The following is a 21,659-nucleotide window of genomic DNA, read 5'->3' on the forward strand; positions in this document are numbered from 1 at the left end:
TGACCTATGAGGTGGGGTATCCATCTTATTGAAGACAAAGGAAAAAGAGCTAACCAGTGTCCTCTCGCCATGTCCATACACTAGAGAAGGTGTTGCAGCTACCCTGTGAAGGTCTTCTGAATGGTATTAATTTAATATATGCTACCTATGTGACTGCCATGTGCAGGATGAAGTGCCGGGAGCTGCAGAGGCCATAACAGACGAGATACTTTAAGCAGTGGGAGAATGAGTAGAAAGACATTTCCTCCATGTATAGAAATGTGAGGAAGACCAAGGAGGTCCTTCCACATCTTTACATGTCCCACTGGGAGAGTCAGGCTCATCAAGCCTTAATGTCTGGAAGGAAAACACAAGTGTAAATAATTACTATGAGATGATAAAACAAGCACATAAAGAGGAAAAAAGTACAGGTCACTGTTGCATGGCAGCAAGGCATGGAATGGTCATAGAGTCAAAAGGACGGAGATGGGAAATTTCTTTGAACAATGGTTGCCTTTTATGGCTAGCATTTATTGAGTATCTGTTATGTGATAGGCACCGAGGCTTCCATTATTGATTCATTAATCCTGACAACTCTGGGAGGTAGGTCTTGGCCCTCCCTTCTAACAGATGGGAAAACAGGTCGGTGAACATGATTTGATTAAGGTTATCTGGTCAGTGAGAAGTGGAGCTAATCTGTCTGACTTCAAGCTCATGCTCTTTTTACTACATTATACATACAAGGTAGGTAAATGACACTCAAAAATCATACCTTGGTTAATATATCCTTATTCAGAGACACTCAAAACTTGATTTCTCAAAAATAAAACCAGTTGTAAAAGAGGGTGGGAATAGAAATAATGCACCTTTCTGAGGTGTCAGATGTCTAGAAGTGTCACTTAGTGAAAAAAATCTCAAATAACCTTCAGAAAGCACATGTGGTTAAAGTTCGTGCACCTTCATCCAAAGGTGGCATAGCATGGTAGTGAATTTGAGCGGCTGCCTGGGTGAGAATCTGGGCTTGAAGTTACCTTCTCTCTGAATGACTCTAAGCCACCATTTCCCCTCACTAGATCTCACTTTCTAGTGTCCATCAGAGGACTATATCATTAAATAAGATAGTATATATAAGATATTTAGCATATTAACATCGGGCGCACAATAATCATTCAGTTACGCATTAATTATTAGTAGTACTGCTGTTAAAATTATTTTTGGCATATCATTCTAATAAGATTGGACCTGGTTTTCTAGAATAAACTATAATAGGTGTGGCATAATGGAAGATGATGGTATCTGCCCACCACAAGGGGCACCTATCACCTTTCACGGATAGCAGCAAGAAGGGACTGCCCCACAAAAGGAAAAAATCCCAAACTGTAAGAACATCAATAATGGGCATTTTTATTATGCTTTACATTTTGCCAAGCATCTGCAAAATCTTTTCATTTGATTCATAAAACACCACTGTGATGCAGGGAGGGCATTATTCCCAATTTATAGATGAGAAAACAGAGGCTCAGAGAATGTAATGCCTTCTCTAGAGTCATGGCTAGTTAAAAGAGCAAAGAGTACCACAGTCTACAGATGCGCTGTCCAATTCAGTAGCCATGTGGAGTACTTAAAATTAAATAAAATTAAATATTCAGTTTCTCAATAGCACAAGCCACGTTTAAAGTGCTGAATAACTATGTGTGGCTCATGGCACTCATGTTGGACAACACAGATTACAGACCATTTTCATCACCACAGAGTATTTTATTGAATAGAGCTGGCCTATAAAAATGAGGGCACCAAACTATTAATGTGTGATACCATGCCCAGTATCCACAATCCTGCCATGTGCAGCATGAAATACTGATTCTCAGTACTTCTCGGAGCAAGAAATCAGGGAAGGGGAAAATATTTTATAAGTGTTTCTATGAAAAATACTTTAAGTTTTATACCATAAAGCTAAATTTTGTGTGGTACCATTAGAATTGGGCCTAGAATCCCCCAAAGTGCCTAGTACCAGTGCCCTGAACACAGAATCTACAAATATTTACTGGGTGATTCTATTTGATCATCCACCCATCTCAAAAAATATTTCACTGTCAGAGAATTCTTCCTGAAGCAAATAAGTGGAATGTCATAAAATGTATGTAATAACCTTTGTTAAAACCTCAGGGGCATTTTTGGTTGTGCATTTACAAAATTATTCGATGTACATATAAAATCTTCTTATATTCCGATATCTTGTCAATGCCAAAAGGTTGTAAATAAGTGTAATCAAAAGAGAAGAATACCAGTTAAAATATGTCAGAAGATGAGGAAAGTTTTCGATAGTGATATAAGCCTTAATGAGGAGATAGCCAAGGTTTTGCTTTTTGGAATGGCTTATAACATATCCCTAGTAAATTACAAGTTAATAGATCCTCAGCAAATCATAAGGGAGTCTCAACTTTTGGTTCACTTTCTTAGAGTGATGCTAAGGAAATAGCTTTCGAAGTGGAGAAACTAAATACTCAGTCTTATTTCGAAGCAATATAAAATCCTCACAAGTTTCAAAAGTTAGTTTCCAGAGTCTGACAAAAACTTAACTAAGAATCTTCAGCCTTGCCTGGCAGGATGCTGTTGTCAAATTCAAGGTGGATGGGCAAAGATGGAGGCAGTTTCATTTTTTAAATTGACTTTGAAAGTCTTAATGATATATGTACATTTCGTGAAAATATGAGCCTTGGTATAATGGTCTGTTCTCTTTAGACAGATGGGACTCAATTTATGTTCTACATGATTGTACCCCAGAATTTCAGACTTAAGATGTTTGTCGTAAATATAGTTAATCTATTATTTTATGAGGGATACTAAATCTCGGCCTCCCGGATTTGGATAGATGTATGCCAAGTTTATGATGGCACTTGTCTATAAATGACAGATGCTGCCAAAGCAGAAAACCATCATTTTCTTCAACTCAACAGCACAAGGTCCTGTTGCTAGAGACAGAAAGCGGGGAAGAGGCAGTTACAAAGACCTTGCTGGCTAATCGATGGAGTCCTGTGGCAGTCAGCGGAAATGAGAAGTTGTCATTTGGAAAACTTGGCCCCATTTGTAACAACACATAAAAACTATGAAACACACAGGGGAACCCATAAAAATGACGAGGCAAGTGTCTCGCCATTTGTATCCTTGGCAGAAAGACTCTTCGACAAAATGGAAAATACGCTTTCATAAAGCAATAGGGTAACCATAAAAAGCTGAACTATAGCCTTTCCAGGTAAATCCTACTGATCTACTAGTTGATAACTACTCTGGGTTCATACCCGAGGAATTGCCACAATGCAGAAGCACAATACGCTGAAGATGAAAATGAGCTGTTTTGTGGTATTCTATCCCCTTTCCTTCCTTCTTTTGTCTTTTCTGACACTGTCATCTCACAGTTCCCATGGTACGATCATGGGGATGGGCTAAACAAAACCATCTCCCTATCCCCAGTGGGAATATTTTAGATGGAATGATTCAAAATGCTAATGATTCTGTGGAGAGAGTTTAGGACAACCCAGCTGGACCCTTTAGAGGGCAGTTCAAGGCTTCTGCCATATTGGGGATGCCCTACCCGGTGTCCACCTCTATTTCAGTGAGTATATTTGGCTCTAGATACGTAAAATCTGTAATCGTCAAACTGGAGCTTTGAGAACATTTGTCATTTACCCGAAATGAGTGTTTTCATTCAAACTTGCTCTGGAAAAGATCTATAATGTCTAAAGCTTTGTTCTATTGCAGTTAAATGCTACAAACATATTGCATAGGAACTAAGGATTATTAATAAAACAAAGTCTTAATGTTTCTTACAGTGCCATAGTTTCTCCTGAAAAATATCAACAGTCAGCAAGTAATTTAAAAGTAATATATGGAGGTGGGCAGGGGGTTGGGGTTAAACAGGTGCTGGGTATTAAGGAGGGCACTTGTGATGAGCATCGGGTGTTGTGCATGGGTGATGAATCGATAGGTTCTACACCTGAAATTAATACTGCACTCTATGTTAACAGCTGGAATTTAAATAAAAACTGGGGGGGGGGAACTAAAGTAATGTACGGTTCTACTCACTAATTCTTAAAAAAGTGGTTTAGTGGTTTCTGACTTTGCCCATTGAGATACTTGTATTTATTCCTAGGGAAGAGAAGTTTAGAAGTAATGGGAGTAATGACATAGCTTGAGACAGAAGTCCTGACTTTATTGGGATAGGAATGGTGCAACCACACATGAACTATTTCACTTTTCTTAGACCCAGGTTCCTCATCATTACCATATTTTGGGGAGCAGCTTGAAGGTGGTAACCATATATTATTTTTCTTTGTAGCCCTAATATCCAACACATTAAAAAAACACATAATAGGTTGGAAGCTCCTTGAGGGCAAGAAAATGTTTTTGTGTTCACTGTTGCACCCTAGTATCTGGATATTACATCATTTAGTATAAATAATAAATATTTCTTCAGTAAATAAATGGATATAAAGTTTGTTGCATGAATGAATGAAATATGGATACTAATTTCTGCCCTAATAGTCACAGGGATATTGAGAGGGTCATACAAAAACATATATGTGACTGGATTTTATAAATTGAACAAATTTAAGGTGTTCCTATTGTTATAGTTCAAGCAGAACATGCTGGTTTCATTATCTTTGCTTTTAATTGCATTTATAAATACAACTATAGCATTTTGAATCATTCCATCTGCTTTCATCTGCTTAGACAGAAACTAATTAAAGGCTGTTTAGCTCTAAATAGCTTTCTATACTTTGAGCTAGAAATGGATTTTCCCCATTTGATATCTAATTAATTAAAAAAAAATCTAGGACTAAAGACTAGACATATGTACCATTAGGTTGACTACCACAATATTTTATCAAGGTTGATTATAAAAATATTTTATTATTTTCAAGAAATACGGCTCTTTGAAGGCTCTGGGTTTTTCTGAACCTGTTATGAGGGGTTAAATGCTGTCACAAAGAGCATTCAATTTGATGTATAGGGCGTATTATCACAGGGAAGTGTACTGTCATATGGCATTATGACACTTGAACTCCAGGGAGAAATTTGGGTCGAGTGCCTGGTTAATATGTTCTCGCCATCTTCCTGAAGCTGCTTAATGCTTGCTGTGTTTTGACCCTAATTCTCCTAAAGCACATTTCTCCTCCCTCCTACCATGTTTTGAACTCCCACTGATGCATCATTAAAAGTTGGGATAGATCCTGGGAGACCATGAAACCATTTCTTTGGATTTTACATTTAATTCTATCTGAACTTCTAAAAGGTGAATGGGACAACTATTTTTAACTGCCTTTAATGAAACATATTTAATTTCTTCAATCATGTGGTCAGAACTTCTTACAATAAATGAAATACAAGCTATTATGGTTTAAATTCATTTTGTTTACTGACCTCAGAGGAAAAAAAGAAAGCTTGCCACGATACCCTGAAATGTTTATATCTGATAGCTCCATTATAACAAATTTATTTGGATTGCACAGATCCAGCTACAATGTGAGCCACATGATATCTCCAAATGGATCATAAAATTAAAAAAAATATATGGTTGTCCCAAGTGCCAAAATGGCAAGTGATAAAGCTTTTCTAACTCTTGTAAGATCTCTAGGCTACTTCTTAGAATAAATAATCTGTGCTCTTGAGGAATAGACAGAGGTCATCTGTGGGTCCCATGCTCCTTCTTAGATACTCTGAAATGACCCTTTAACTTGAGTGATATTTGGTGAATCCCAGGAAGCTGCCCTCCCAAAAGCTCCGTCCCTTAACATCTGGCTATTTCCTTTCCCTCAAAATTTGCCCTCATTGAACAAGATTTGCCCTCTATGGCTAAGTTATTGATGCTAAAATATGAGGATGGAAATTGAAATAGCCAGTGATATGATGTTGTGAGCCTGGATATTTGAAATCTGGTGGCTGAGACATCAAGTAACAAATATATTCATTTTGATTTAAATATCTAAGAATCATGTAGATACTGCTTAAGCCCACTTGATAGGAACTCTTCATTCAGAAGAGAAAGACCACTGCTAGGCAACTTCAGTCTCATAAGAATTGGCAGTCAACCATGATTTTTCACTGTGACTGTTACTCTAATTTCTGGCTGATTCCTTAGAGACAGTGTTGTCTGAAATAAAACATTTGGTCAATTAAGTGCCGCAGTCACTATTCCTCTTCTCTTCTCCTTCTTCTTCCTCTCTACAGTCCACCTAGACCATTTATGAAGGACTGGTTTTTGTGTCTTCTGTTCGTTTAAAACAGGGATTTTTTTGTGTGTGTGTGTGTTTGTTTGTTTTAAGTGGGCTCCACGCTAGGCTTGAACTCATGACCCTGAGATCAAGACCTGAGATCAAGAGTGAGATGCTTAACTGACTGAGCTACTTAGGATCCCTCTAAAATAGGGTTTAAAATGGAATAAAAACCAGTTTCCAAAAAATCTATAACTCTGACAAAGCTGTGGGAGCTTTTTAAGGATTTAGAAATAGGTAGTTAGCAATAGGTTACATATCACATTGTTTAGACCAGATTGCCCATCTGGGCAAAGTTTCTAATTTTCCAACTTGAAAATTGTACTACATATATGTGGGAATTCTTGCTTAGAGGCTGATATTCATTTGAAGTTGACAAAAGAATATATATCTATTTAACAAATACAACCCACTTTATTTTTAAATAGTGCCATCTCTAACAACTTTGGTATTGCCTTTGTGGATATGATAGAACAAATGAAGTATTTTATTAGTATTAATATTTATAGAAAACATGGGGGAATGAAGAAATAATTTGAATGGCCCAGCCAATGAATTATCAAATCATATATACAGATTTTGAGTAAGGAAACACAGAAAATGAGGTAACCCCAAAATATAGGTGGTTGCCATTACTTCTGGTCCAAGTCTCGGCAGTGACACAGTGAATAAAGTCAATACTATTAGACCAAGTATTCTGGGGTGGATAGAGAAGTGCAGAGCAAGCGGAGGATGCAGGATTAGAGACCACCACATAGCTGCTGAAGAAGAGATTCTGTGGTTGGGATTTGTTTTACTCTCTCCCCACTTTCATCCCCTAGGGTCATTCTAGATCTCAATTCTCTTTCCTTGTTTATACCACTGCTATACTTGATCCTGGTGTGTTCCTATTGCTTACTAGGCAAACACAAGTGCTTAGGCAGTCTCTGTCACTGAGACCTCACTAGTATTTGATGGTAGGAATAAATGCCTTGAGTTGTTTAAACTTTAACATATGCTCATTGGTTACCATATAGGTATAAGAAATGCGGTGATTGTGACCCAAGCCCCTGATTTTCTATTTCTATATTCCTCTTTCCTTGGGTCTATCCCCTAGTCTTTGACTTCTTTTTGTACTTCTTTTCCTCTTCTTCCACACCTTTCCTTCTTTAATTGTCTTCTGTACTTTTATTGGTTCTTCTTTCATTGATCCTTCTCAATTTCCATTTTTAACTTTTTTTCCCTGCTCAATACTTTTACTACTATCCCTGGACAAACCCAACTCCCAAATAATAATATAACTAAGGGGAGCACTGAGCACACACAACAGCAATACTGGAACATTTACAATACCTACCAACTGTGTCATTAGCTCAAGACAGAAAATAAGCTGAAAGAATGGAGTGACTCTAACTTCCATTGTTTTATCATCTTGTGTATAAGTTCTGCTGTGCTTAAGGAGCATAATTCAGGTAATAAAACCTTTGGCAGGGTGTTGTTTCATAGAGGCAACAATATCCTGTAGAAAATGAAACCAGGCAGGAAGTCAGGAGATGATGGATCCTGTTCTTCCAAACACTGGGTAACCTCCGGTAAATAAGTCCTGCACTGTGGACCCTGCCTCGGTTTGCTATTTTGTAAACCCTAATATCTGATAGACCTGTGTGAAGGATTAATTAGATAATATACATAAAAATACTTTGTTCTTTAGAAGGGGAGAACTGTGATGGAATAATCCAGTATTTATCATCTGTTCATCAGATAACATGATTTGGTGATTCTATCACACAAAGAACAAACGTTTTTATTATCAAATTTGGGTTAACTCACTCCTAGGCTGCAGAGCTGTTGGAACCACCATTCCTGGGACCTAATCAATAATTGTCCTTTCCTAAATAGTCTTTTGGCTTACGAGACTTTCTGAAACTTCTTATAGTAGTTGATTTGCTCTTCTCCAAAGCCCTGAGCAGCCACAAGAAAGCATTCTTAAGTCTTCTCCTAAAATTCTACAATTTGAAGAGCAGAAGAGAATCAGAAGTGCATGTGTGCATGCGTGCATGTGCGCGTGTGCACGTGTGGGTGCTTCCAACAACAGAGAGGTCCCTAAAGAGAGAGTCAAACATTGAGAAAGGGATATATGCTCTTAGTCTCCTTTCATAGACCTTGTTCCTCAATTAGTCACTGAAACAAGATGACTTCTCCATATTGGGCCTGAGGGGCAGTTGTGAGTGTGTGAAAACCTTTTAAACATCCAATTTCATGGTGTACATGCTAGAAAAATGATTTTTTTCTCTTCTTTCTGAATCATTCAGTTTGAACCTACTCAGAAAAACTGCTGATTCATTGGACTATGAAATACAGACTCTTCTTAAGAGGCATTTCCTGTAGTAGCCCATTTCCACTTATGTAACGCTCTTCTGCTAGTCAATTCATAGCTCTTTAAAAAGTTCCCTTAAAATCCTCAAGTTCACTTGTAACTCTGAGGGGAACTCTACACAGACCTTCAAAAATCAAAATCTTTTATGACTGAACACATTTCCAGATTCATTTAATAATGCCACTCTCAGAAAACTTCACCTTTTTGACCCTTCCCTCCCCTTTGCTGCGGTAAAAGAATATAAAAAAGTCTTTAATAAACAACTTTAAGCATTCCTTCACTGAAAAAGTCTGTAGCAAAAACCAAACATAAAATGAATAAAAAGGTAATAAACTCAGTATTTTAGGTCCATTTCTCAATTTTTTTCTAAACACATTATGACCAAGTAGCCTCTACTTCACTTTCATGCATATATACATATATATATATATATATATATATATATTTACACACACACACATATATATATACTTAAATGTATATATTTTAACAACATGGAATGGTAACATCAAATGCTTAGGTTCCGTGCAAACACATAACCCTTCCTGTGAAGGAAACATATTAATATTATAAAAACAAATCATGGAGAGTAACATGCAACAGCTGAGGGGAGGAGAATGGGGTTGGGGCAGGGGACCCAGAGAAACACAAAGAATGTAAAGAACAAAAAGTGTCATTGACCTGATTTGTCAGAGCTGTTGCCTGTGATTGGAGTGATGGAGCAGCTGGGATTAGCCTTTGCGCTGTCCTTGGAAGAAACCATTTTGGGTTTATTTTTCGTTGCCTCTAGTGCTTTGACCTTCTTGGCATGTTTACTTCCTTTGTAGTGGGCCTCGGCCTGGCTCTACAAAGGAGAACAAATCAGGCTCATTTTTTTGCTATTTACAAACACCACAATGGATGATCATGCAGGAAAATATACATTCAATCATAGGCACCACGGACATTTACTACTCAACACTCAACTATGTTTCTGGCATTTAATGAAGTGGTAGACCAGTTCCTAAGGGGGTTTTGCGATTGAAACCTTCTCTACAGCACAGAGGACCTGTATCTTTAAAAACCAGACATTATTATGAGTGGACAACAGGGCCAGGGCACAACTGTGATGCCTTGTGCCCTCCCGCCACTGCCCGTTGGGGATACTTTCAAACATTGAGCTGGCAACAAGCTGCTGTGAGTGTCCTTCCACAGACATTCCATTTTGTTTCCCTTCAGCTAAAAACCTGCTTGCCCTGCATCTACTTTTGTCTAGGCTCTGCTCTCTCCGAGAGCAACTGATGTAACACAGCAACCTGCTGGTGAGTGGAAATGGAGCTACATTTTAGAGTCGTCTACATGTGCTTCATGCAGCATTTTGAAGATCCCAGTTCCAAGAATGGATAATTTAAGCCACAAAGGAAGGACAATCCTTGTTTCTAATCTCAGAAGTGATTCTGAAGTCAAAGCAGTTAGTGTTACATTCACTTATACGCAAAGCACAGGTGGAACTGTGACTTGGATACTAGCTCAAAAGGAAGAAAAGGGATCAAGACAAGTGCCTACTAAAAATCTTTAAAAGACAAAAACAAATTACAGAAAACAAGAAAACATTTAATTAATTTATTGGCATTTGGAAATTTTCTCTCTGCCTAAAGAATAAGGATTTTATATTTTGGGCATCTAGCACGGATACACATATTAACAAAAGAATCTAAGTATATTTGCTTCAATTTCATTTTGAGTAGACCCTGAAAATAAAAACATGCATTTGGCAAAAAAAAAAAAAACAAATTGAGACATATATGGCGTATTAGCTTAGTTATAAAGATGAAATGGATGATAAACTTATCATAAAATGAGTTCTCATTACAAAATTTCTAAAATAATAACTTTTTTTAATGTCAGTTTTCCTTATACACCTGTATGCACTTGAAGATGATTATACTAATGTTTTCATTCATTTTCCTCAGCAAGCAGAATACAGGTGGTGTGTGTGTGTGTGTGTGTCTGTATGTGAGCACATGTGTAAGTAGGTGGGTAGAAGTGACAACGGACAAAACGAGCCAGGTTTTAATTCTATATTTCAACTAAAGGGGGATGTATGTGATTTCCTTAGCATAGAACCCTGACTACCCGAGGTCAATAGCCTTATATTGACTGCACACACTACCTAAGTTCCTGAATATCTTTTCATAAATATCATTGTAGATCATCACTGACTTGTAATTGCTCTTAGTTGGTTGGCTCAAGGACTTCTCATAGTATTCTCTGTCCGGCTGGAAAAAATAACGGTCCCAAGGGAGGAGAAAAGTGGAACATAAGTTCTTTACTTATTAGGAGCCAAGAATGCTTAAATCCAGTTAAGGTAGATGGTTGGATACAAATAAGAAAATATACAAATAAAAACTTAGAAGTTGATAACGTGAAGTGATAATAATAGTGACTAATATTATTGAATGTGCCAAGCACAGTTCTAAATGTATTACGTGTATTAGCTCATTTAGTCCTCATAATACTCTGTGAGGTAGGTACCATTATTAATCAGCATTTTACAGACGGAAAACTAGGCACAGAGAAGTTAAATAACATTGAAAGTCACACAGGTAGCTGTAGAAGCCATTTTGTCGATCTGAAATGCTTACATGGACACCCCTATTTAACTGTACGCCCACACATTTACATACACATACTCACACTAAGTTAACATTATAATTTTAATAAAAGGAAAAAATACACACAAAGAAGCCACACTGCTTTTAATGACTCAGTGAAGATTATGTCTTAACAGAAGTTTCTATGAGTAGGAAAAATCGACTGAATTCATGGGAAATATACTAGCATTGTACATTAGGCCTGCTCCTTCCTGAAGAGCTAAGGGAGTCCCATCTTTTGGGTATACAACAATTTCTACATGATACCAGGAGACCTAACAACTCATCTTTCCAAGTATACTAAATAGTGTGATTTACTTTAGTGCCCTCCGGCTAAAGAAACATATGGTTCTCTAAATAAAACCTCCTAGCACTAGATAAGCGGAGTGTCATTTCCTCATTACAATTTCCTGGCATCACTGCAGAAAGTTAACAGCATCAATTAGCACTTGAGATAAAGATCCAGCTAAGTGACACCTCACTGGATGCCAAGATGGAAAGAACTCTTCATAGCCACGATCCACTTTCCTTTTGAGTTCTGGGGCACGGAGAGAAGTGCAACAAGGGAGCTTAGCTTCTACTCGATGTTATTTGGGAAGGACTTGTGGAATAAAGATAGTGGCAGGCACCACTCACTCACATTTGGCATCTTTCCAATTCCTATGTGGTATTCTTGGTAGGAGCACTTTGCTATCCTCAGTCCTGTATCTGAGGCAGTGTCAATGGCTTCTAAATCCTGGGCAAATCTTCAAGTGAAACTGAGACACTGTTAAATAGTAACACGATTAACCTGACTTCCTTATCTAGGACTCTTCTTCGTTGAGGAGCGAAAGAAACAAGGACAAGAGCTAGAAAACCCATGAACTAGGCAGCACAAATCAAGCCCAATCGACAACGGCTCTTGTGTCACTTCCGAGAGACCTGGTTGACCAAGCTGACTTACTTTACACCTCAGCGACTGAACAGGAGACACGTATTTGTCTAGCTCTAATGGTCTGCTTTCTGCTTCTCCACCAAAAGTGCTGTTGTGCCCCTGACTGGCAATGGTCCAAGAAACCTTTCTTGCCAAGAACTGTTGGAATTCGAGAGTTGCCTAAGCCACCATATTGACCTCCACAAGAGAATTCCTCAGGATCGAGATTCTTGTCTCACAGGTCACCCCAGGAGCAACCAGACCATGTACTGGTAGAGGAAGAGCTTTGACAGGAGATGACATCCTGGAATTTTCTCTTCTGTTTATCTCCATGTTTGTTACTAAAGGCTTTTGCTTTCATAAATCCTCTCCATCTCTCAGGACCCCACTGGTCCAAACAAAAAAGATAAAGAATGGGATGATGTATTGCTTTAAAAATAAAAACATGTCTGGGCAGAAGATATGAACAGACATTTTTCCAAAGAAGACATCCAAATGGCCAACAGACACATGAAAAAGTGCTCAATATCGCCCGGCATCAGGGAAATCCAAATCAAAACCTCAATGAGATACCACCTCACACCAGTCAGAATGGCTAAAATTAACAAGTCAGGAAATGACAGATGTTGGCGGGGATGCGGAGAAAGGGGGATCCTCCTACACTGTTGGTGGGAATGCAAGCTGGTGCAGCCACTCTGGAAAACAGGATGGAGCTTCCTCAAAAAGTTGAAAATAGAGCTACCATATGATCCAGCAATTGCACTACTGGGTATTTACCCCAAAGATAGAAAAGTAGGGATCTGAAAGGGTACGTGCACCCCAATGTTTATAGCAGCAATGTCCACAATAGCCAAACTGTGGAAAGAGCCAAGATGTCCATCAACAGATGAATGGATAAAGAAGATGTGGTGTATATATATATACAATGGAATATTATGCAGCCATCAAAAGGAATGAGATCTTGCCATTTGCAATGACGTGGATGGAACTGGAGGGTATTATGCTGAGTGAAATAAGTCAAACAGAGAAAGACATGTATCATATGACCTCACTGATATGAGGAATTCTTAATCTCAGGAAACAAACTGAGGGTTGCTGGAGTGGGGGGTGGGGGGAGGGATGGGGTGACTGGGTGATAGACACTGGGGAGGGTATGTGCTCTGGTAAGCGCTGTGAATTGTGCAAGACTGCTGAATCTCAGATCTGTACCTCTGAAACAAATAATGCAATATATGTTAAGAAAAAAAAAATAATAAGAAGAAGGTAGCAGGAGGGGAAGAATGAAGGGGGGGATATCGGAGGGGTAGACGAACCATGAGAGATGATGGACTCTGAAAAACAAACTGAGGGTTCTAGAGGGGAGGGGGGTGGGAGGATGGGTTAGCCTGGTGATGGGTATTGAGGAGGGCACATTCTGCATGGAGCACTGGGTGTTATGCACAAACAATGAATCATGGAACACTACATCTAAAACTAATGATGTAATGTATGGGGATTAACATAAGAATAAAAAAATAAAAAAATAAATTAAAAAAAAGAAAATTGAGAAAAAAATAAAATAAAAATAAAAACATAACACTAAAAATTTCTAAAATTCACTGTGCTCCCATTTCTGGTTTTTACCTTATTTCTAATTTGGACTTCAGAGACATGCCTAGGATCTTGAAACACGATGTTAAACTGTGTTCACCTTGTATAGAAAGGACACTCCCAAGCACAAACTTACAAAGTGTCTGGGGAAGAGCAATGTTACTAGAGAAAGTCCTCAACCATTTATCTACCAGTGGAACTCATCTTGTTGCATTTAAAAAGTAATTAGAACTCTTCCCTTCGTTAAAGAAAGTGCATCATTCAAACTTGGTGCCTAATTTTCTGAGACCTTAGATTTCAGGATGTTAAGCAGCGTTATATGGGAAATAGCAGAGGTCAGTTAATTTTCAGAGAAGCTCTATACACTAAAATGTCAAATAAAAAAAGATATCAAATGAACCACCATAAGAACAGGCTACACCAACAAGGGGAAAACGTTCTTATTATTGCACAAAGAATTATTTAGCACCTGCCATGTGCTAGACATTGAGAAAGATTAAAACCAAAGACCCCTACTCACAAGAGTGGTTGGAAAGAAAGACGTGCATGCAAATAACTACAACTCAAAGCAGAGAGTGGAATTATAAAATGGGATGTAAAGAGCAACAAAGAAGCCTAGAAGTTATAGGAGAGGTAAATCTCTCTGGATTGGAGGTGATGATGGAAGCTTCAGGAAAAAGAGGCATCACAGCTGGGGCCTGCCCTGGGGGGCAGGGTTCTAAAGCAGCAGAAGGGCGGAGGGGGGGATATTTCAGGCAAAGGGAACAGCATGTGCTAGGGTAGTGAGGTCCTGTGAACTTTGCCGTATTCCCTGGGCACATCCGCTTCTCAGCATCACTAGAGCACAGATACATAAAAGGAACAACAGGGAAAGGCTGCTGCATCATGCTACCCTGAAAGTTATTATCCCTTGTAAAACAGAAAATGTATAAGAGTGTTCTACAATTAAAACAACAAATGTTCTTTTGGTAGGCCTCTTATAGAGGAAATGGTTATAAAGTGAGATGTGGCTTTTGCATCACAGACTTTATCCTCTGCTCCAAAGTATAATCCTATATTAAAACAACAACTAAATTATTTATACTGAAGCTTTAATAATTGTTTGAGATAAAAGCATGGCACTTAAAAATGCTACAGTTAAGCATATTAAGGAACAAACTAAAGATTACTGAGTATTAGCTAAATAACTATTTGAATTTTTCCTTTAACATAGACTATTATTAACGATTAAAAGGCTGTTCGCATACACTTGCTGCGCTGACAAACTCACACCCTCTCAGAGACAAAGCTACAGCGTATGAAACATAAGATGCACCCAAGAACAAGGCTTACTTAACCCAGAGATGGCTGGTAAATCTTTCTGCTGCTATGTGCCATTGTTAGGCCTACAATATCAGTAATGACATACCACCGGTTTTGATATTCATTTCATTCAATCCTCGACCTATTGAGATCTGTTGAAAACAATGTCTAGACAAAAATCATAACCAATATGAGGTTTATAGCGTAGAAGGACATAACGTTTTTGCTAATTTCTAGTTTATAGCTAAGTGAAACACACCAGGTTGCTAGAGCCTGTCCGGAGTTTGCCACATTGCAGAGCTCAGGAGTGAGCGAATGGTGGTGATCTCTGGATTCCTGCGAGGCCAGGGTTCGAACTGGCCACGGCCTTTCATATTCAATGGCTTTACTGTACGTATGCAGAAAATCCCATCAACTCCAAATATTTCTAGATTACTGAAGAGAAAAGCAGTGGCTCTCCAGGAAGAAATGATGTGCATGCTAGACTGTAACGCTCTTTGGGCCTGATTTACATTCTATCGAGTATCATTAGACAGAAGTGGAGTTCTTCAGCCACGGCTACTTTAAAATGCCACTATTTGAATACATGAGCATCACATATATATTTGTTCACATTATCAAAACGTTCCATGTAGGCAAATTAACTCATTTCTTAAGATGCCACGATCTTTCGTGGGCTTCAAGTTATCCAGTTAATTTTTCAAATGCAGCCAGTTAAAATCTTGATGCTAGTGTTTCTGGTGCACGATTCACTGGTGGAATTACTTTACACATTGAAACATGGAGAAGCTATAAATGGACCTAACAACTATGACAGAATTTATATAATGAATTAGAAAAACACTATAGTTTGAGTTTAAAATCATCTGGAATACAGCAAAAAGTGGCTTTTTTAAAAAAAAAGAAAAAGTGCTTTTTTAAAAAAATAAAATACAATTGTCTCTTGCAAGTGAACAAAATTTTGCATCATTTTCCCAGCGAGTTTTATTTATTTATTTATTTTTTTAAAGATTTTATTTATTTATTTGAGACAGAGAGAATGAGAAAGAGAGCACATGAGAGGGGGGAGGGTCCAAGGGAGAAGCAGACTCCCTGCCGAGCAGGGAGCCCGATGCGGGACTCCATCCTGGGACTCCAGGATCATGACCTGAGCCGAAGGCAGTCGCTTAACCAACTGAGCCACCCAGGCGCCCTCCAGCGAGTTTTATATCTCAGTTGGATAAAGGTGGATTATTAGTTTTAGATGATTCCCAGCAATCTAAGATTCTTCCCCTCAATATCCAACTATACCCTATGTTTCTAGTTTAGGATTGAGTACAGCAGGGCATTAAAGAGACAGTTAGTTATATGAGCTTGACTATGTCAGCTGTGATCTGAGCCCCAAATCCTTTCAAATGAAACCAAACCATTTCATTTCATTGAATTCTGCTCTCTCCTCCTGTTCTCTCCTTTTTTTCAAATTAGGCCACAGTTAAGAAACACCTCAACCATATATATGTGTCAAGGTAAAGTTTGTCCCAGAATATTAATTTCCAAATTCTATTCATGAATATTGCAAATTATAGACATTGTATTTTGAAAAAGATTCCCCCCCCACCAATCTAAGGGAAAGAGGTTTATGAGAATTTTTTTTCAACATAAATAATGGACTAGAAAATGAGATTTATTTAATGCTACAATTTCTTTAACATCATCAGAATTTAGTTAGGAATTCCACAGAAAGTATCTGAAATGCTTACCGTAAGAAAATAAGACTGCTTACTTCTCCATTTCATATTACATTACAATTTTGAAGGGTATATTTACTTTGCCTTCTGGGTTGGGGGTCCATATCTGAGTCAATTTAATGATAAATGTATGTGTAAACTCCTACTACTTGCTCTGGAGTTCAGTTGAGGCAAGATGAAGATTAAATAAACTGGCGAAATATGCCCTTAACTTCTCTCCCAAATCCTAAGGGGAGCAAATCATGAACTCCACACAGAATGCATTTATAATCTAGATTCTCTAAGTTATTATGCCAAAAATGGGAAAATTAGTGTTCTGTACACTAACATAATCTTGAATATGAAATAATGAGAACATTTATAATTTATAAAAATATCTAATTTTCTCAAAGAATTATGCATATGAGGACCTAATGTGTTAGAACTTTTAAATCTTAGAATTTTTATGAAACACATAGATACCATCTTTTATTTTCTATATAATATACTATAAAACATTAAGGATTTGGTAATAATTACTTAATATTCTTAAGTCATTTATTTTATGATTTTCCCCAAAGTATTCCAAGTAGAAATTGTCTACCTCTCCCTAATTACTTTCACATTTGATATTAAACTGGGAAATTTTAGTTAATAATTCTCAGCTACCTTGAAATATAAAGAAAGGTATCCCAGAGTTTATAGTGATTTCCCAGTTACATTCTAAGTATCTAACATGTGTGAGAGTGCTGCTATCTTTCAGTGGGGAAATGGATTGCCATTATGTGCTTTATAAGAGCGATTTTTGGTACTCAATGATAAGTAATGCAATATAATTCAAATCTACGCATTAAAGCTGTGACTCTCCAGCGAACTAATTCAAGTCTTCTGATGGTCTTTTAAATTAGGCTTCCAGGCTTCCACACATTAATTTTTAATCAGTCTAGAAGGTATTACATTTACTTCCATTTCCATATTAAGGACATTTACATAAATGATACAAAATAAATCGAAAATTAGAATTTGCATTATGTCTCCTTATATTTGATATATAATATCCCTAAAGTAGACAAAAGTGGCAAAGTAACTTTGAAAGTGCAATGACCAGAAAATTGGTTGAAGAATGGCTTTAGTAATATATATGTTTAATATATTATTTATTTACCGTTACTCTTTTGAAAAATCTCTTTTACAGAATGGTTCATTGTAAAACTCATACCCCAAGGCCCTAAACCAATTTTTAAAACTGAGCAGACATTTTATAATTCAAAATTAAGTGAACATGTAAATGTAAAGATTAATACCATATCCTTTCAAAACATACGGATAAAACTAAGAAAAAACAATGAAACTGTACATATTTACCAGTCACTTAGTGAACCTGAGTCATACTAAGGTTGTCATTACTCTAAAGCACCAGATTAAACTAGAAATTTTCATTCCCGATTAATCTGGTCAACCTTCTCACATTTGTGATATTGGTCTTCTGGAGGCAATACTAAAATAAAAATGCCTTTGACTTTGATTTACCCATAAATATCAAAATATTTCAATATAATCAGCCAAGTGGACTTCTAGTTTCTGATTCTGTGTGATGTTGTCTATAAGTTCTATTCACCAATAATAATCACAATATAGGTTGTTCACATAATGTACGATAATCTTTAATGTGAACTGTCTTACTCATCTTTGAGTCTTCTGAAGTACCTATTGTATAGTACAGACTCAGTAAAAAGTTTTTGAATTGAATGTAATATAAATGGGACAGAGTAGGGAAAATCTTCTAAAAGCAGGAATTTAAAGCTGAGAGTCCATTCATTCTTTCATTAAACAAATGCATATTGAAAACAAAAATATTATGTATCAGGCATCATTATTCTAAGTGTTGTGGGATGCAGGTCTAGTAAAACTTACATTCTAGCATGGGAGATTGATAATAAAATATAAATTTATATATATATATATATATATAGTTAGGTGATTAAGTTAAGTGATAAGTGATACATTTATGAATATGTTAGGACATGCTATAAAAACAATCAGTAAAGGTAAGAAGAGTAGACTCTGATGGGATGGGGTACCATTTTAGGTATTGAGATAAGTCTTTCTATTGAGTGGACGTTTGCAAAGAGACCTAAATGAAGTGAGGGATTTAACCAGGTAGATAGATGGTAGAAAAGCATTTCAGGTCCAATGAACAGCAAATGGCCATTGTAAGGATTCTGACTTTAATCTGAGGAGTTGGGAAACCCTGCAGTGTTTTGAACAGACAAGTAACCTTGTTTGACTTCTGTTTATAAAATGATCACTCTGGTTCTTGAGCGGAGGACAAGCTATGTGTGTATGGTGAGGAGACTGGGGTTGAGGCAAAGTTTAAAAGGAGTCTGTTTCAATCATTCAGGCAAGAGATAAAAAGGGTTCAAAATCAAATCTGATAGCAGCAAAGACCTACTAAAAGGAAAGAATAGACAGGAGAGTAAGACCTAGAAAGTTCTTACCATAGCAAGACAGGAAGTATTGGGGTTCTTAAATACACAGATTTCAAATTTCAGAGGCACTACAAACCAAAAGCCAGAGCTTTTTATAGAAATAGGAGCTATTCCTCGTATTATGGCAAGTGTCTCAATCCAGAGATATGTTCCTTTTTGCCTTCCCCAAGTCTGTCATCCCTTTTCTTTTTCACATTTATATTCAATCCTCCTCTCCCAAATAAATCCTTATGATCAAGGTCTAAACAAGCTCTAATCTCCCCAACCCCAAATGAATCATCTTTCAACACACATTCACCCCTAACTTTTCACCCTATCACTCTGCTCCCTTTCACAGACTAATTTGTTAAATTGTATGCACATCTTCATTTTCTTTACTTGAATCTGGTCCATCTTAATTCCCTGAAACAGATATCACGAAGACACTGGTGCCCTACATGCCAAAACCAAGAACATCTTCCATTCCTCATCTTGCTTGAGCAATAGGGTACACCTGACCCTGCTGACCTCTTGCCTCTTCTTTGGAAGGCATTCTTTTCCAGGCTCTTTCCTAGGTGGGCATTCCCCCACTTTCCTTTCAGAAGCATTCGCAGGCTCGTCCTCCTCCGCTTAGTCATTGAATGTTGAGATATTCCAAAGTTCAGTTGTAGGCCTTCTTGTCTTCTCACACAAACCTTCCAATCAAGAGATCAGTCTTATTCCCTAACCACCTCTATGCCAATAATTTCCTGGTTTCTACCCCTCCAGTCTACATCTCTCTTCTGAGCTCCAGACCTAGACTATTCACTTGGATAACTGAAAGCACTTTAAACATAAGTTCAAAACTAAACTCCTGTTATACCAGACAAGTGATTCACTCAAAGGCCCCTCTTGCTCTCTTGCAATCTGTTCTCCACATGGCAGGCAGTCAGAGTGATATTTTCAAAATGGAAATCTGATCATGTCATCCCTCTGCTTAAGATCACTATTCGTGGTTTAAAATCTAAAATGATCATATGCAAGACCTACATGGCCTACTTCTTACCTACCTCTAGTTTCATTTGGTAGCAGTTCTCTGTCATTCTCTGAGGAACTGAAATAGTGTGTGGTTGGAATATAATCATGGTACCATCCTTTTGCACATGCCTAAAACACTATCCCTTTTCTCTTTTCCTAATTAATTCCTATTTATCCTACCGAAGCCAGCCCAAACATTTCTTCCTTAGGAAGCCTTTCATGATGCCCCAGAACAGGCCACGTCCTAACTCTTTAAATTCCTCTCTTCATAGCACACCTCACAACTAAAAACAAATTATTTATTTTTTTATAATTTGATTAATGCATGTCTTCCCCCACTAGACAATAACCTGCATTAGGCTTGTACTTATAAGATTTTTGCTCTTCGTATCTCTTGTACTTAGCACATTGCCTGAGATATTCTAGGCATTTCATAGATACTGTTTCCATGGACAGATGAACGAATGAAATGGGAGAAAGAATCTTTATTATTTGGCAAAGAATTAAAGTAAGGGTTGAAGAAGAAAAGTAATTAGAGTTTACTCTAAAAGTTTCAGGCCCAAATGACTGGGAAAATGGTGAAATGATTAACGAAAAAATGCAATTATGGTGGGATGAGTAAATGTGCCGAGGAAAATGAAAACTCAGTTTGGGCATCTTCTATTTAGGCTGCTAATGGTGGCAATGCTGAGGTCCAACAAAAAATTGGAAATGCAAATGGTAGTTGACCAGAGGCTGGGGCTAGAGGCACCCATTTGGGAACCACGTGGTAAGATGATAGATGCAACTCTCTGGGGATGGATGAAATTCCCGAGGAATTAAGTACAGAGGGGAGAAAACCTATTTGAGGAAAGAATCTTGAGAAACAGCTGTATTTAATAGATAAGATGAGGAAGAGAAGTCTGCACGAGGTACAGAAAACCCACCAAAAAAGCTGGATATACAAGAAAGTAATCAAACACAGAAGTCAAGGGAAGTAAAAAGGAAAGGTAATTAAAGGAACAAAGGAAAAATAAAAATACATACACACAGCTATCAAAGACAAACTATTGTCTTACTGAAGTACGCTAACATCTTAAATGTTAAAATACTTTTCTATAACTTCAAAATAACCTTATAAAATAACTGGAAAATAATGTAATATGAGGTCTTTGTGTCCTGGAAGAATATCTGATAGTGTTGCTCAGGATGGTGGTGGCCATGTTTGTGTGAAATAAAGATACTGCCCCAGGAACTCATAGTGCCTCACCCATCACTTCAAAGAACTGAGGAATGCAGAGCCATAGAGAGAACACAGCAGCCTGAAGACTGCAAACACACGTCAGGTTACAAAAATTACTCTGAATTCAATAATAAAAATAGTGACAGATAGTTAACATTCATTGTTTGCTGTGTACCAGACACTGTGCTAAGTACTTTATGG

At 37.5% G+C, this 21,659-nt stretch overlaps 1 protein-coding gene across 9 annotated transcripts in view; it reads right to left on the reverse strand.

Moving 5' to 3' along the window:
- ZNF385B (zinc finger protein 385B) overlaps positions 1-21,659 on the reverse strand; it is a 396,676-nt gene that overhangs the window by 20,672 nt on the left and 354,345 nt on the right. For all 9 annotated transcript variants that reach the window (XM_045868424.3, XM_045868423.3, XM_054506110.2 and 6 more), the window contains one exon: positions 9,289-9,451. In XM_045868424.3, coding sequence (XP_045724380.1) covers positions 9,289-9,451 — 163 coding nt within the window. The remainder of the gene's footprint in view (positions 1-9,288; positions 9,452-21,659) is intronic.

The sequence above is a fragment of the Mirounga angustirostris genome, unplaced genomic scaffold (genome assembly GCF_029215605.1).
Source record: "Mirounga angustirostris isolate CCGP_5_RB_7025 unplaced genomic scaffold, mMirAng1.0.hap1 SCAF_3, whole genome shotgun sequence".
Lineage (NCBI taxonomy): Eukaryota > Metazoa > Chordata > Mammalia > Carnivora > Phocidae > Mirounga > Mirounga angustirostris.